Raw genomic sequence first — 13,509 nt, forward strand, 5'->3', positions numbered from 1 at the left:
ATTGCATGCTTCCATTTATATGAAATGTCTAGAATAGGCAAATCTATAGGGGCAGAAAGACTAGTGGCTGGGACATGGAATGGGATGAGGGTCAAGGAGTGACTGCTAATTGCTAAGGGTTTCCTTTCTGAGGTGAAGAAAATGTTATAAAATTGATTGTGGTGATTCTTGCACACACACCTCTGTGAATAAACTAAAAACTATTAAACTGAAAAACACTTTATATGGATGTCCCAAAAGGTGTTTTAAAATACCAACCACCATTAACATTTGTTTTATTCACCATCAAAAGACTAGTACTTGATATCTTTGAAAATAATCTGAAGAATGTGCCAGAGACTCTAAAGACAATTCCAAAAAATGAAAATCCAGAGTGTATCCAGTCTGAACAAACTACTTTAAAGAGGACATCACGTTTTTGTTTTTTGGTTTTTTTGGTGTTTTGTTTTGTTTTTGAGGAGTCTTGCTCTGTTGCCCAGGGGCGCACTGCAACCTCTGACTCCCGGCTTCAAGTGGTTCTCCTGCCTCAGCCTCCTAAATAGCTGGGATTACAGACATGCACCACCACACCTGGCTAATTTTTGTATTTTAAAGTAGACATGGGGTTTCTCCATGTTGGCCAGGCTGATCTTGAACTCCTGGCTCAAATGATCTGCCCACCTCAGCCTCCCAAAGACTGGAATTACAGGCGTGAGCTGCCCCACTCGGGCGACATCACATTTTTCGATGTGTAGATTCTCCTATGTTTAAAAAAATATTTCTACAACTTAAACTTACATCATAGATATTTTCCAGTTCAACACTGCAGATCTGATTAACAGCTTTTCAATAGCTGCAAAATAGTCCATAAAATGAATGTTCTGGCCAGGGGCAGCAGCTCATGGCTATAATCTCAGCACTTTGGGAGGCTGAGGTAGGCGGATCACCTGAGGTCAGGAGTTCAAGACCAGCCTGGCCAACATGGTGAAACCCTGTCTCTACTAAAATACAAAAATTAGCTAGGCTAATTTAGGTGGTGGCTCACGTCTGTAGTCTCAGCTACTGGGGAGGCTGAGGCAGGAGAATCGCTTGAACCCAGGAGACAGAGGTTGCAGTGAGCCAAGACTGTACCACTGCACTCTGGTCTGGGAGACAGAGCGAGACTGTCTCAAAAAAAAAAAAAAAAAAAAAAAAAAAAAGAAAGAAAGAAAAGAAAAAGAAAAAGTTCCACACATATTCGGTGTAAACTGAATAAATTACCACAAGTGGCATTGATGGATATTCAGGTTACTCCATTTTTTTCTACCACAAACAATGCTGCAACTAGTTGTATCTTGGCACATAAATCTTTATAATTTAATTCTTTTATTTCTGTAGGATAGATTCCTATAGGATTACTTTAGTGACATATATGTAATAAGCAATATGAAATGCATACTGAGTATACTGAGCCACATTTCAGAGGTCTAATTTCTCTGCCTCCTAAAGTTGGATTGAAGTTTATGTATCTTTTGACTTGTTTACTTTTAAGATTCTTGTGACCAATTTGCATTAAATAGTGGTTTTTTGTTTGTTTGTTTTTTGAGAAGGATCCTCGCTCTATTGCCCAGGCTGGAGTGCAATGTCAAGATACTGCAATCTCTGCCTCTCGGATTCAAGCGATTCTCCTGCCTCAGCCTCCTGAGTAATTGGGATTACGGGTGCCCACCACCATGCCAGGCTAATTTTTGTATTTTTGGTAGACACAGGGTTTCATCATGTTGGTCAGGCTGGTCTCGAACTCCTGATTTCAGGTGATCCGCCCGCCTCAGCCTCCCAAAGTGCTGGGATAACGGGTGAGCCACTGCCCTGGCCTAAACAGATATTTCTGAAATAGTTTTCAATGTGCATTCAATACACGGAAGAAATGCAAATATAAGTAAAATCTGGCATCTGGAAATATCTTCCCTGCTCTCAAAATTTGGCTAGCACCAACGAGGCAAATTCTTAATAAAATCCTTACTTTTAAAAGTAAAACTTTTTTCTTTTTTCTTAATCTTAAGTAAACATTTTAAATTGAAATTTTTTTTCTGTACAGAGAAAGTTGAAACATCCATTCCCATGTTTGGGATGAGAGAAAATAAATTATGTTACTGGAAAACAAGATTATAGACTGTCAATAAACTTTTACTCTTAAATTAATAAATAATACATGACAATTCTTTTCACATGAAAACCAACGTCTGCTTTTACTTCCTCCTAAAATACTCTGGCGGCCCTGAACACCAACAGCGCCGCTGGTGTAGTGGTATCATGCAAGATTCCCATTCTTGCGACCCGGGTTCGATTCCCGGGCGGCGCAGGAGGCTTTTGCTTCTCGCTCTCCAAAACCAAATAGCTTGAATACTCTTTATAAAACCAGATAGCTTGAAGAGTCTTTATATATCTTTCCTCTTTTGGAAAGATTTAGGCTTTTTACTGTCCCTGGAGGTTTCCACTCCATTATAACTCGCGGTCGAAACACTAGAATCCGCAGTCAGAAGACAAAAAAGTTCACGCACGTCTTGAAGTAGTTAATCCTTGCGCCTGCGCAGCCTGAGACGTCCCTAGCGTCGGGTGGAAGAGCGGCTGCGCAACAAGTGAACCTATGGATTAAGGTGTAGCCTGGCTGCCGGGAGGTTGAGAGTGCAAGATTATTCTGCGCCTGCGCGGCCCGGGTAACTTCCCTGGGTGCTCCTAGGCGCCCGGCTCGCCGCCATCTTGTATTGGGGCTTCATTGTTCCCGCTGGGCCGGGCGGTTTAGTGTAATTGCCGCCAGAGAAGGAGGCGGAGTAACCTTTGGTCAGCCGAGAAACCCCGCTATCCCGTAGCCATAACCGCTCAAACGATTTAGGAGGTAGTGAAGGGCAGGGAGTTGGACCCGGAGGCGGCGCCGCGACAGCAGCAGCCATGGAGGACGAGATGCCCAAGACTCTGTGAGTCTGGGGCAGCGATGAGGGAGGCGGGATGGTGGTCGTCCCGGAGGGAAGGCCTCGGGCCTGCGCCGCTCCCAGCCTATTGTTCTCCGTGAACACCGCGATATCGTGGTTTTTGTTTCCTTAGCATGCACCTGGATGCTTAGAACCAAGACCCAATCTGTGAGAGGACAAGGTGAAGGGAGACCGGGCTCAACCCTTTCAATTAATCCCTTCACTTTAGCTACACCATTGCTTGACCTTTGCTCTCGCCGCGGGCCCTCTGTGGTCTTAGACCTGGAGAAAAGACTTTTTCATTCAGATCTCTTTTTAGAACTTGTCGAACCTTCCTTTTGTCCTATGCTTTCTTTCCTTCTCTTTTCCCGCTTCTCCCCCTTTTTAATTAACCTCTTCTTATCTTTACAGTCGTCTTCCTTTAATTTTACTTTTGATTTCCTATTGAAATTCTTCCTTTCATTTTCTTCTCGGTGATAAGATTTTTTTTCCCCCCTGAGGCTGCTTGTACTCATTTTCAGTGCGGTAAACTTTATTCTTGCAGTTGCCATTGGAAAAAAGCCAAGCATTTTCTTTAACCTCTGGCTTTCCTTCTGTAGCCCCACCGACCAAAAGCCTAACCAGACACTCCAAGGATTTGGAAATCTCACCCAGAAGGGATATATCAATTGAGGGGAAATTGATTTAATATTATTTTTATAGTCGTTTGCTACTGTTGTGATTGACATGGTATTGAACGAGCGGGCCGTTTTTATGAAGCAACAATTGATAAATGCCCTAACATATTTACAGAGAATTTTAGAGTTAGCGTTAAATTATCGGAGCGTGGATATTTTCTTTGTCGTGTGGCTTCCCCACTGCGTTCTTTGTTTTCAGAGTATTATCGGATGAGTTGATCCTGCCTTTGTTGGCATTTCTTGGAAAGAGAAAAGCTCAATGAGTTCTTGACATAGCTTTTTGTTTTTTCTTGGATGACATAGCTTTTTGTTTATATTCTTGGAATACTGGCAGTTTGAGAGCTCCATGCATTAAAAATGCAATTTTAGGTTTCTCTTTGCAGCTTTCTAGATAATGAAGTTGCTCTGAAGTACGATGTCGTTGTTTTTTTCACCTCCAAAATTTTTCCACTTCTAAGTTGCTATTTCTTATCTATATTGGAAATGTGATTGCACTTGTTTTCTTAATAGATTGTCAGTTAATCTGTTAGTAACCTTGAAATTTCTTTTCTGTATTCTTGAGGCTCAAAAAGTATCTTTTCAATAGGACGTAGCAATTAGTGCATGACCTTTGTTTTAGGAAAGATTGTATCTGTAGATGAATACTCCCTAAAAAACTAGCCTCACTGTGTTGGTGGAGTCTCTTCCCCCTTGCCTCTTAGCTACGACAGCCATCAGCATTTTGGGTTAAGGCACTGCTCGTGTTTTATAATGTAAACTTAATATTCTTCGTTTGAAAATGTTTAATTTTAAAAACTGCCAGAAGCATCTGACCACTTAACTTTTTAATTTTTTGAGATGGAGTCTCACTTTGTCACCCAGGCTGCAAGGCTGGAGTGCAGTGGTCCGATCTAGGCTCACTGCAACCTCCACCTCCTGGGTTCAAGCCATTCTCCTGCCTCACCCTCCCAAGTAGCTGACATTACAGGTGGGCACCACGCCCGGCTCATTTTTGTATTTTTAGTAGAGACGGGGTTTCACCATGTTTGCCAAGCTGGTCTCGAACTCCTGACCTGAGGTGATCCGCTCAGCTCGGCCTCCCAAAGTGCTAGGATTACAGATGTGAGCCACAGCGCCTGGCCTGTCCTCAACTCTTAACTATTACATTTATGACTTATTTTGCCTTGTATCCCTCACTAAAACACCCCATCCAAGAAACTCTTCCTCAAAGTAGTCATACTGTAAAAGTCTTCTCTTGTTTCTACCTCCCTCAACCCAAACTCCCATTTTTCCAGTCAGGCAAACCTTGGCTAAACATGAGGGTACTAATCCCTAAGTTTTCCTAGTAGTGTTTTAATTTTAATGTAAGATTTTTGCTTTAATGACCCTGGAAGTCAGAGGCTTTTAATATATGTTCTTAACACAGTTCTTAGCACATTAAAAACACAGAGCCTCTTAATATATGTTCTTAGTCTGGTCCATGGTAAGTGATCAATAAATTTGTTTAAGAAACTGATATAATTGGCTGGGCACAGTGGCACACGCCTGTAATCCTAACACTTTGGGAGGCCGAGGCGGGTGGATCACCTGAGGGCAGGAGTTCAAGACCAGCCTGGGCAACATGGCAAAACCCTGTCTCTACTAAAAATACAAAAATTAGCTGGGCATGGTGGCGCATGCCTGTAATCCCAGCTACTCGGGAGGCTGAGGAGGGAGAATCACTTGAACCCGGGAGGTGGAGGTTGCAGTGAGCTGAGGTTGCGCCATTGCACTCCAGCCTGGCGACAGGAGGGAGGCTCCATCCCCCCCCCAAAAAAAACTGGTAGAATTTCAAGCAGTGAATTAAGATTTTTCTTGAGGATAAAATAGAGTCTTAAGTTTTTATCACCCGCATACCTAAATGGCTCACTGGAAATTCCTTCATTTGCTACATCTGAGTGTTCAGCATCTCCATGTTAAGTTAGAGAATACCAGTATTTGATTTCTTGTCACCAATACTTTGAAAACATATTCTGAGACAAACTTCCCTAAAGTTTATACTGCAAGATTATTTTGAGGAGTATTCAAGGTACAATTAATAAGTTCAAACATTTGTAGTGAGCGTATGAGTGATGTATACTACTATTCTCTATTCATGTATAAATTTGAAATTTTCCATAATAAAAAAATAAAATACGTGTATAGTGAGTCTGAATTGGCCCTGGTCACTTTAAAAATATTCAACTTGTGAACTAAAAGCTACACACTAGACTAGAAAAACATTGGTGGTGTTAGTTGATGAAAGTTAAGTCCCTCAAATCCAGACACCTTAATATCCTTTGTGTGGTTTACTCTCAAATGCAGGAGTGCTCTCTTTTGAGATAACTATACTATTACTGTGTGGCTTTCACATTTGCTAAGAGTGCAGATCTATAAATTATAGACCATCTTTAAAAGCCTGCAGCTGGCCAGGCATGGTGGCTCACACCTGTAATCCCAGCACTTTGGGAAGCCGAGGTGAGTGGATCACCTGAGGTCAGAAGTTTGAGACCAGCCTGGTCAACATGGTGAAACCCCATCTCTACTAAAAATACAAAAATTAACTAGGTGTGGTGACACATGCCAGTAGCCTCAGCTACTTGGGACTCCAGAGGCTCAGGGAGGAGAATCACTTGAACCCAGGAGGTGGAGGTTGCAATGAGCCGAGATCACGCCACTGCACTCCAGCCTGGACAACAGAGCGAGACAGAGCCCAATTAATTGCTATATACTAATGTGAGTCTTGTCTTTCTTCTGCTCCATGCTTATCTTTCATTCTTGTTGTCTACCCCACTCTCCAAATAGTATTGGCCTTTGTAATTTGTATGAAATAAAATCTCTTGGATTGAGAATCAGACCTATCTTAAAGATTAGATTGAAGGCAAGGTTGACTAAAATGAGATATTTATTAGATAATACTTATGTTTCCAGATAACTGCTAGTAATTAAGAATATGCTAGAAACATTACATTCACTCAGTAATATTGAGAGCATACTACACGGCTGTCACTCTTCTGGGAACTGGGGATACAGTAGTACATGTAGTAGGCTTTTTAAGAATTTATGTAAGTGGCCTGGCGTGGTGGCTCAAGCCTGTAATCCCAGCACTTTGGGAGGCTGAGACGGGTGGATCACGAGGTCAGGAGATCGAGACCGTCCTGGCTAACACGGTGAAACCCCGTCTCTACTAAAAAAATACAAAAAAAACTAGCCGGGCGTGGTGGCGAGCGCCTGTAGTCCCAGCTACTCGGGAGGCTGAGGCAGGAGAATGGCGTAAACCCGGGAGGCGGAGCTTGCAGTGAGCTGAGATCCGGCCACTGCACTCCAGCCTAGGCGACAGAGCGAGACTCCGTCTCAAAAAAAAAAAAAAAGAATTTATGTAAGTAATTATGTTAGATCGTAATAAGTGCCATGGAGAAAAATAATGCAGGGTATGCATGGTAAGGAGGAAGGGGTGAATATTTATAGAGAATAATAAAGGAAGGTCATCCTTTGATAAGTGACATTTGAGGAAAAAAGTGAAGGAGATAAGGGAGAGCCATGCTTCTATCTGAAGGAGGAGCACCCTAGAAAGAGCTAGTGCAAGGGGCCCTTGGGGGCAGGGCATGCTGGTTGGTTAGCCTGAGGAGAGTAAATGTAGTAGAGGAGTAGGAAATGAGGTCAGAATGATAAATAGGAATGTTAGGGGAGATAGAAAATACCAGATTATATGGGTCCTAAAGAGGGCTATCTTATCTGAGTAGGAATGGAAGCTGTAAGTGGGTTTCAAGCATAGTAGTGGTATAGCCTATCTTAACCTTGAAACTGGCAGAAGCAAGTAGCCTAGTCAGGAAGCCAATCCAGGTTTGAGAGAAAGCAGTGCCTATAATTGTAGTTAGTGCTGGTGAAAGTGATGGAAAGTAGTTGAATTACGGATATGTTTTGAAAATAGGGCAACAGGAATTACCAGTGGCTTAGATGTGGCATGTGAGAATGATGTTGACAATAAATGGATTTATTTTAAAATGCGTAATATCAGTTATCTAAAATGTTATAGTTTGTTGCAAAATATAAGTAAAAACGAAAAGTCTTGAGGATCGATAACCCTTAAGATGTCTGCAGGCATAGTATTGGATACATTTGTTAAAGCTGGTTTTCCTAGTGAAGGAGGTCCCAACTAATAAGGCAGTTTCAGCCATCTCTTGTAACAGATTATTCTTTGTGATGGGTATACATTTGTTACATAATAATAAGGTTAGGTTGCTGATGTATAGTATATACACAAGCACTTACTATTCCACACAGTTTATTTTTATGTTTTAATTGAGATAGGGTCTCGTCGTGTTGCCCAGGCTCTGGTGCAGTGGTGCAATCGCAGCTCACTGTAGCCTCGACCTCTCAGGCTCAAGGGATCTTCCCACCTCAGCCTACTGAATAGCTGGGACTACAGGCATGTACCACCGTGTCTGGCTAATTTTTTTTTTTTTTTTTTTTTTTTTTTGAGACGGAGTCTTGCTCTGTCGCCCAGGCTGGAGTGCAGTGGCCGGCTCTCAGCTCACTGCAAGCTCCGCCTCCCGGGTTCACGCCATTCTCCTGTCTCAGCCTCCCGAGTAGCTGGGACTACAGGCGCCCGCCTTGTCGCCCGGCTAGTTTTTTGTATTTTTTTAGTAGAGACGGGGTTTCACCGTATTAGCCAGGATGGTCTCGATCTCCTGACCTCATGATCCGCCCGTCTCGGCCTCCCAAAGTGCTGGGATTACAGGCTTGAGCCACCGCGCCCGGCCGCCTGGCTAATTTTTAAAAATACTTGTAGAGAAGCGATCTCACTGTGTTGCCCAGGCTGGTCTCGAACTCCTGGGCTCAAGCAATCTTCCCACCTTAGCCTCCCAAAGTGCTGGGATTATAGGTGTGAGCCACCGTGCCTGGTGTCTACATAATTTCTTCATTAGTAAAAGACATAACTAATCTTTTCCCCCTAGGGTAACTTAAGCAAAATGAGAGAATTTTCTAGCAAATTGCAAATGTTCAGAAGTCGTTCTGAGACAGTACATTTAACTCTTTAACAGATATTTGTAGAGCAATAAATATCACTGCAATGATATTGCAGTGTTCCAGGCAGTATTCTAACTAGCAGTCCCCAGCCTTTTTGGCACCGAGACCAGTTTTATGGAAGACAATTTTTCCATGGGCGGAATGGTTTCAGGGTGAAACTGTTCCACCTCAGAACATCAGGCATTAGATAAATTCTCGTAAGAAACACACAACCTAGATCCCTTGCATGCCCAGTTCACAAATGCTGCTAATCTGACAGGAGGCAGAGCTCAAGCAGTAATGCTCCCTCCCCTGCTGCTCACCTCCTGCTCTGTGGCCCAGTTCCTAACAGGCCATTGACCCATAATGGTCCGTGGCCTGAGGGGAGTTGGGGACCTCTGTTCTGGACGGTAGATACCAACTAAGAATAAAAATGAAAACCTCTTATGGAATTTATTATTAGGTAAGAAACTATTCATACTTTTTACTCAAATTTTCACAGAGACCTTATCAAATTCTGCCTTTTTTTTTTTTTTTTTTTGAGATGAAGTCTCTGTCCCCCAGGCTGGACTGCAGTGACGAGATCTTGGCTCACTGCAAACTCCACCTCCTGGGTTCAGGTAATTCTCCTGCCTCAGCCTCCTGAGTAGCTGGGATTACAGGCACCCACCACCACACCTGGCTAATTTTTTGTGTTTTTAGTAGAGACGAGTTTCAACATGTTGGCCAGGCTGATCTCGAACTCCTGAACTCAAGTGATCTGTCCACCTCAGCCTCCCAAAGTGCTGGGATTACAGGCATGAGCCACCACTCCCGGCTAATCCTGAAAATTTCTTACAGGCACAAGAGTCAGGTGAGAGTAGACACAGAAGAGATGCAGAGATGGTACAGACTTTTTTTTTTTTTTTGCGGGGAAGGGTTTTGCGGAAGAATGGCATGATAACCTTCATCTAGCATCCCTTAATGTTACCATCTTATATAACCATGCTATAATTATCAAAATTAAGAAATTAACACTATAGGCTTTATTCCAATTTTTCCACTGATATCCTTTTTATATTCTAGGATCTAACTCAGGAAAATACCACATTGCATTTCATCATCGTCTCTTTATTCTCCTTGGTTCTGTGAGATGTCTTTCTTGACCTTAACACTTTTTTTCTTTTTTTAGAGATAAGGTCTCACTCTGTTGCCCAGGCTGGAGTGCAGTGGCACAATCATTGTTCACTTCAGCTTCCCAAGTAGCTGGAACTACAGGTGCACACCACCACACCCAGCTAATTTTTTCTTATTTTTTGTAGAGACGGGGCATATCACTATGTTGCCCTGGCTGGTCTCAAACTACTGGCCTCAAGTGAATCTCTCACCTCGGCCTTCCAAAGCACTGGGATTACAGGTGTGAGCCACTGCACCCCGCCGACACTTTGGAAGGGTACTGTTTCTCCTTTTCTCCAAAATCACCATGACTTATTTTTTCTTAACTTACTCTGTTGGTTAGAAGTAGGTCACCAAGGGTAGCTCACACACTCAGGAAGAGGAAGATTAAGTTACACTTCCTGGAGGGAGGTATATCCAAAGAATTCATAGTCATTTAAAACCATTAGTTCGTTGGTCAAAACCTTTTTTTTTTTTTTTCCTTTGAGACAGAGTCTCGCTCTGGTGCCAGGCTGAAGTGCAGTGGCATGATCTTGGCTCACTGCAACCTCTGCCTCCCGGGTTCAAGCGACTCTCCTGCCTTGGCCTCCCTAGTAGCTGAAACTACAGGCACGCGCCACCATGCCAGGCTAATTTTTTGTATTTTTTAGTAGAGACAGTGTTTCACTGTTGGCCAGGATGGTCTTGATCTCCTGACCTGTGATCTGCCTCGGCTTCCCAAAGTGCTGGGATTATAGCAGGCGTGAGCCACCGCACCTGGCCCAAAACCAATATTTAATAAATATATTAGAGGTGGTACTTTGAGGCTATGCAGATACCCTGTTTCCCCTTTTAAGGTTTCATCAACTAATGTGAGCTTCCATGGGTGGATCTTCCTATAGAAATTATTACTATGGTATGTTAATGGTGATTTTCTATTTCACTCATTCTTTTTACATTTATTAATTAATTCTGTAAGAAAAAACTATTTTTCCCTTATCCAGGATCCGTTTAAACATTATTCATTGTGTTTGGTTGTCAGTGTTTTTTATGTCCTTTTTTTTTTGGTGGGGGGACAGGGAGGGCAGTGTCTTGCTCTGTCACCCTGGCTGGAGTACTGTGGTGCAATCTCAGCTCACTGCAATGTCCACCTCCTGAGTTCAAGTGATTCTTGTGCTTCCCGCTCCCAGGGAGCTGGGATTACAGGCGTGCGCCACCATGCCTGGCTAATTTTTGTATTTTTAGTAGAGATGAGGTTTCACCATGTTGGCCAGGCTGGTCTCTAACTCCTGGTCTCAAGTGAACCGCCTACCTCAGCCTCCCAAAGTGCTAGGATTTGAGGCTTGAGCCACTGTGCCCAACTTTCTGTTTCTTTTACTTATTTATAGCCTAGAAATGAGGTCTTGCTATGTTGCTCAGGCTGGATTCAAACTTCTGGGTTCAAGGGATCCACCCACCTCAGCCTCTCAAGTAGCTGGGACTGCGGGCTTGTGCCACCGCTCCCTTTTATTCAAGAACAGTCATCTGTTGTGTTTGTTTTAGGACAACAATTTTTTGAAGAGACTGAGTTGTCTTATAAAATGTCCTACATCTGGATTCGTGGAATTGTTTTATATGCCCGATATCCTATAAACTTAAATCTAATTTTCAGCTTGGTTAGATTTAGGTTAGACTTTTTTATGTAAATATTTTATAGGTGATACTGTGTAATTCATATTATATATATGCAGTGTCTCATTGGTTGTTGCCCAACTATAAAATAATTGAAAATTTTATCACTGGGTTATAGTGGTAACAGCCAAAGCTCTCATTTTTGAGGTAAGGTTTTCCCTTTGCAATGAATTAAGTAATCTATGTGATAACTTTGACACCTTGTGACTATTTCCACACCAACCGTTCACGTAGTAATTTAAGCATAGATTAAAGATCCTTCCCTGAATCAGTTGTTTCATTAGGGTTTACACATTGTTAATTTAATACTATCTTTCTACATTTATTAACTAGCATTCTTTTGTAAAGGAGAATTTTTCTAAACTAGATATTAGATTACACTATTTAGGAGTTCCTACTTAATAGGATAAATGCTTAATTCTGTCTCTTTTTCAGAATAGAGACTTGGTGCAGTAATAATTCCCAATACTGGTAAATTGCTGTTGGGTAAATGTTGCTGTTACTTTCTCTTTTGAGTACCATTATTTTACCTGATCTTTAAATGTCGTTTGTTATTGACTCAGCATTTCTTCCTTTGCCATCTTAACCTTTTCCGAAGGCTTCCTGTTAAGTACTCAATATGTGTTTGTTGAATGGTAGATGGAAAGAAGAAACCAAATCCACACTTTTTGAGCATGTATGAATATTTATTTTCTGAGGAGAAAGTCTGTACCTTATATCAAATTTTCTGAAGGGGACCTGAGAGACAAATGAGAAACTACCGTTTTGGGGAGACTGCATTCTCTGATTCCGGAACTGGTAAACCTCTAACTCTGTAACATGACTAGAGGTAAACTCTTCTCAAAATCTCATTTTAAAAACTTTTTTATAAACCCTTTATTGGCCGGGCACGGTGGCTCACGCCTGTAATCTCAACATTTTGGGAGGCCGAGGCAGGCGGATCACGAGGTCAGGAGATCAAGACCTTCCTGGCTAACATGGTGAAACCCCATCTCTACTAAAAATACAAAAAATTAGCCGGGTATGGTGGTGGGCGCCTATAGTCCCAGCTACTCAGGAGGCAGGAGAATGGCGTGAACCTACAAGGCGGAGCTTGCAGCGAGCTGAGATCGCGCCACTGCACTCCAGCGTGGGCGACAGAGCAAGACTCCATCTCAAAAAAAAAAACCCTTTATTTTATTTTTAGAGATAGAGTCTTGCTCTGTCACCTGGTGCAGTGGCATAATCATAGCTCACTGCAGCCTCTTAACTCCTGGGTTCAAGTGATCTTCCCACCTCAGTGTCTGAAGTAGCTGGGACCATGCCATGGGACATAGTGCCCCCATGTCTTGCTAATTTTTTATCGTTATTTTTATTTTTTGTAGAGACGGGGGTCTCACTGTATTGACTGGGCTGATCTTGAACTCCTGGACTAAAGTGATCTTCCCACCTTAGCCTCCAAAAGTGCTGGGATTACAGGTGTGAGCCACTACCCCTAGCCTAAGCCCTTTAAATGAAGATCATCACAGTCTTATGGTCTTGTAATGCACTATTTATATTTTTATTGATTACCAACTCATAATCTGTGATCTTTCTACTCCCTTTCACCCCTCTTCTACTGATCAGTAATGTTAAATGGAAGGTTTCTCATCCCACTGTGAGCATTCAAAACAACTGATAATTTACCTATAACTTTTCAAAAATGTGTTCATTGCATAACCAAAGTCTACCTAAATTGAACAAATAAGGGAAATAATGTTAATTTAAAAATTGGGGTGCCAGCCTAGCCTGGCCAATATGGTGAAACCCCATCTCTACCAAAAATATAAAAAAATTAGCTGGGCGTGGTGGCAGGCGCCTGTAGTCCCAGCTACTTGGGTGGCTGAGGCAGGAGAATCACTTGAACCTGGGAGGCGGAGGTTGCAGTGATCGGAGATCACGCCACTGCACTCCAGCCTGGGCAACAGAGCGAGTCTTTGTTTAAAAAAAAAAAAAAAAAAAATGAGAGAACATGAGTGTTCTTAGTAATATTAATACCATAAAGTAGAAATAATTGCAGTGCTTCTTAGGTTTGATTGTATAAATTTTTTTCTTTTTTTTTTTTTTTTTTTTTT

At 42.3% G+C, this 13,509-nt stretch overlaps 1 protein-coding gene and 1 non-coding gene across 2 annotated transcripts in view; both read left to right on the forward strand.

Annotated features, from left to right (window-relative positions):
- Positions 1 to 2,187: 2,187 nt before the first annotated feature.
- Positions 2,188 to 13,509, forward strand: part of TIA1 (TIA1 cytotoxic granule associated RNA binding protein) — a 36,336-nt gene continuing 25,014 nt past the window's right edge. Inside the window, exons 1-2 of the mRNA XM_017853755.1 lie at positions 2,188 to 2,299; positions 2,869 to 2,933. Of these exons, the coding sequence (XP_017709244.1) occupies positions 2,188 to 2,299; positions 2,869 to 2,933 (177 nt within the window). The remainder of the gene's footprint in view (positions 2,300 to 2,868; positions 2,934 to 13,509) is intronic.
- On the forward strand, positions 2,250 to 2,320 carry TRNAG-CCC (transfer RNA glycine (anticodon CCC)). The gene has a single exon. It is a non-coding gene; the product is annotated as a tRNA-Gly (tRNA).

The sequence above is a fragment of the Rhinopithecus bieti genome, unplaced genomic scaffold (genome assembly GCF_001698545.2).
Source record: "Rhinopithecus bieti isolate Rb0 unplaced genomic scaffold, ASM169854v2 scaffold_36315, whole genome shotgun sequence".
NCBI lineage: Eukaryota > Metazoa > Chordata > Mammalia > Primates > Cercopithecidae > Rhinopithecus > Rhinopithecus bieti.